Source organism: Montipora capricornis, chromosome 10 (genome assembly GCF_036669925.1).
Source record: "Montipora capricornis isolate CH-2021 chromosome 10, ASM3666992v2, whole genome shotgun sequence".
Taxonomy (NCBI): Eukaryota; Metazoa; Cnidaria; class Anthozoa; order Scleractinia; family Acroporidae; genus Montipora; species Montipora capricornis.
In genome coordinates, this window is record NC_090892.1 from 12,195,979 (window position 1) to 12,198,478 (window position 2,500).

General features: G+C 35.7%; 1 protein-coding gene across 1 annotated transcript in view; it reads right to left on the minus strand.

Annotated features, from left to right (window-relative positions):
- Positions 1-2,500, minus strand: part of LOC138019028 (FAS-associated factor 2-like) — a 30,466-nt gene that overhangs the window by 11,549 nt on the left and 16,417 nt on the right. The window contains 3 exon segments of the mRNA XM_068865691.1: positions 682-773; positions 1,435-1,520; positions 1,949-2,049. Of these exon segments, the coding sequence (XP_068721792.1) occupies positions 682-773; positions 1,435-1,520; positions 1,949-2,049 (279 nt within the window).

Consider the following 2,500-nt stretch of genomic DNA (forward strand, 5'->3'; position numbering starts at 1 on the left):
CAATCTGGAGATTCCATGCACCCCCAGATCATCCAGCATGGACAGAGAAAGCGAGGACACTACCGGTAATACATTTGTAAAAGAAGGAATAAGAGGATTGTACAAAAAAAGACAGGGAGAACAAATAATTGTCCATTCATAACGCGCACATCTATACTGTATACGAACATATAATAATAATTTATAATTTAATCTCTTATATTGCGCGAGTTACATAGAAGATGATCACTCGCGCATTACAAACTGAAATAGACTTTGAATATTAAAACACTACAACAAATTGTATATATATATATATATTATACAATATAATATATCTATTACATGGAATTTTAAGCTAATATGTCAAAAATTTAAAATTAAAATTAACTACAACTCAATCGTACGCCTTCCGAAAAAGATAGGTTTTGAGTTGACGCTTAAAAGTACATGTTAGTAGAAGACCTGATTTGCAAGGGTAAAGAGTTCCATGGTTCTGGTCCAGCCACAGTAAAAGAGCAGTAACCAAGGGTGGATAGAGTTCTTAGTGTAGTTTGCTGTACTTCAACAAAACGTAATGAACTTTATTTGAGCGTCAAGTCTTCTAGCGCTAGGGACAATAATGACTATGCACAAAAATCAAATCAATTTAACTAAAATCGGATGTGTACTGTACAGTACGTTTAACGAACTTTTACTGACCTCTGTATCCTTCTGTGGATTTCACATTTGCAGCCCAGAATAACATGTTTCCATTCACATATTCCTTAAATCCTTCATTTGTCATTGTTGAGCTGAAAACGAAGTTGAAATTTGGGTTCGTGTGTTTACAATTTAACTTTCTTAACATTAATTTTTTTATGTACATGATTGTATTTCTTGCAATTAGTGCCTATGAAGTAAAAAGATACACCTGTAATTAATGCATTATTTGAAAGGGTTTACAAAATAATGAAGAATGGCCTTTTCCATTTTGCATTTTTCTTTTTTTCCTTTTCAGTGATATTTGAGTTTTCTCTTAAGCAAAATTGTGATAACGTTATCAGTGGCGCCACTGGAAGATGGATCACAAAATCAAAAAAATAATCTTTGAAAATGTAACAGTGATATTTTTTAAACTTGGCAGGAGTAATAACCCTTAGGAAAGGTGCAAGATGGTGTACAGTATGATATAACCATGGTAACACTTTGGAACGGCCCTTTACATGTAGGTCATAAATGAAATACATGTATTTCAATTTCCTCTCAAATCAGGCAAGACAGACAGTCTGGATACTTAACACTACAGTACAGCATGTATTACCACTTTACAAAACACTTTAAATGACACAAGACAGTAGCAAAAGCAACAGGGAAGCAGCCTTTGGCTTTAGAAAGGTAAGGTTGCCACTGAGAGTAACATTGTCCTTTCAACATTAGTGATATTAATCCCACCAGAAATAATTAAGAGCCTACCTACAAAATTCCTCTGTATCCTGATGATCTGAACTATGAAGATAAACTAAAAGAAAGCGTAACTCCCTCTTGGCATCATTTAGAGCCTGAAAAAAATGCAACAGCCGAGCACAAACCAAATTGAGACTCGCAAGAGAAACAACAGGGCCTGTACGGACAAAAGAAGTGACCAACTGACAAAAAAACCATTCAATTTTCAGCCAATGCCAAGCTTGTTCAGTCACATACTTTTTACACGGTCTTGAAATTTCACTCGCCCATTAAAAGCACATGTTGAAACAGTTTTAACACAATCCCACTCAATCCCATTCCATTGCAACCCACAAAATTATCACATAAGACTGTAATGTTTGGATTGGTAACTTTCCTTTCATCCGACACCAAAAAGCCTTCTGTACATGTAGTCTGTGGTGGTTTAATTGAGATGGCTTGTGGTCTTTGCACATCGCAGTGTATGTGTAGGTGTTTATTCTTTTGTTCCGAATCTCCCATTTGAATGCATTTTTTCCCTCACCTGACTGTAGCTTCCTTGATAAAAAGTCGGATGAGTAGTGCCATAATCCTTTTCAAATTCTGCCTTGAAGTGCAACACATCTTCCAGTGGAGTTGTGCGAGCTATGTGGCAAAGAAATTATTCGTGTTTTCTTATTTGAAACAACACACATACTGTACACGTACATGTAGAGGAATACTATACACCACAGGGGAAACAATAACATTCAACATTATAACAAGATACATTGACAGGGATCCATATTCACAGTCATCCAGAAGTACCAGACATCTGAAAACCCATCCAGACGAGTATAATAACTCCAAAGATCATCCAATGGACAAGTGAGGTTTTAATAATGTCTTTTCATGAGTGCCATCAAATGTTATAACATAGAATGTACTGTAGTTCTGATCGCTTTTCGTTCAATGGAAACTTCCAGAAAATAACCTTGGAATAAACATGCAGCTTTCCTCAGCAATGAAATTTCAGTTTGGGCATCATATTTGACCACACGGTATTTTCCATGAAATTTCAGTTTGGGTATCATATTTGACCACACGGTATTTTCCA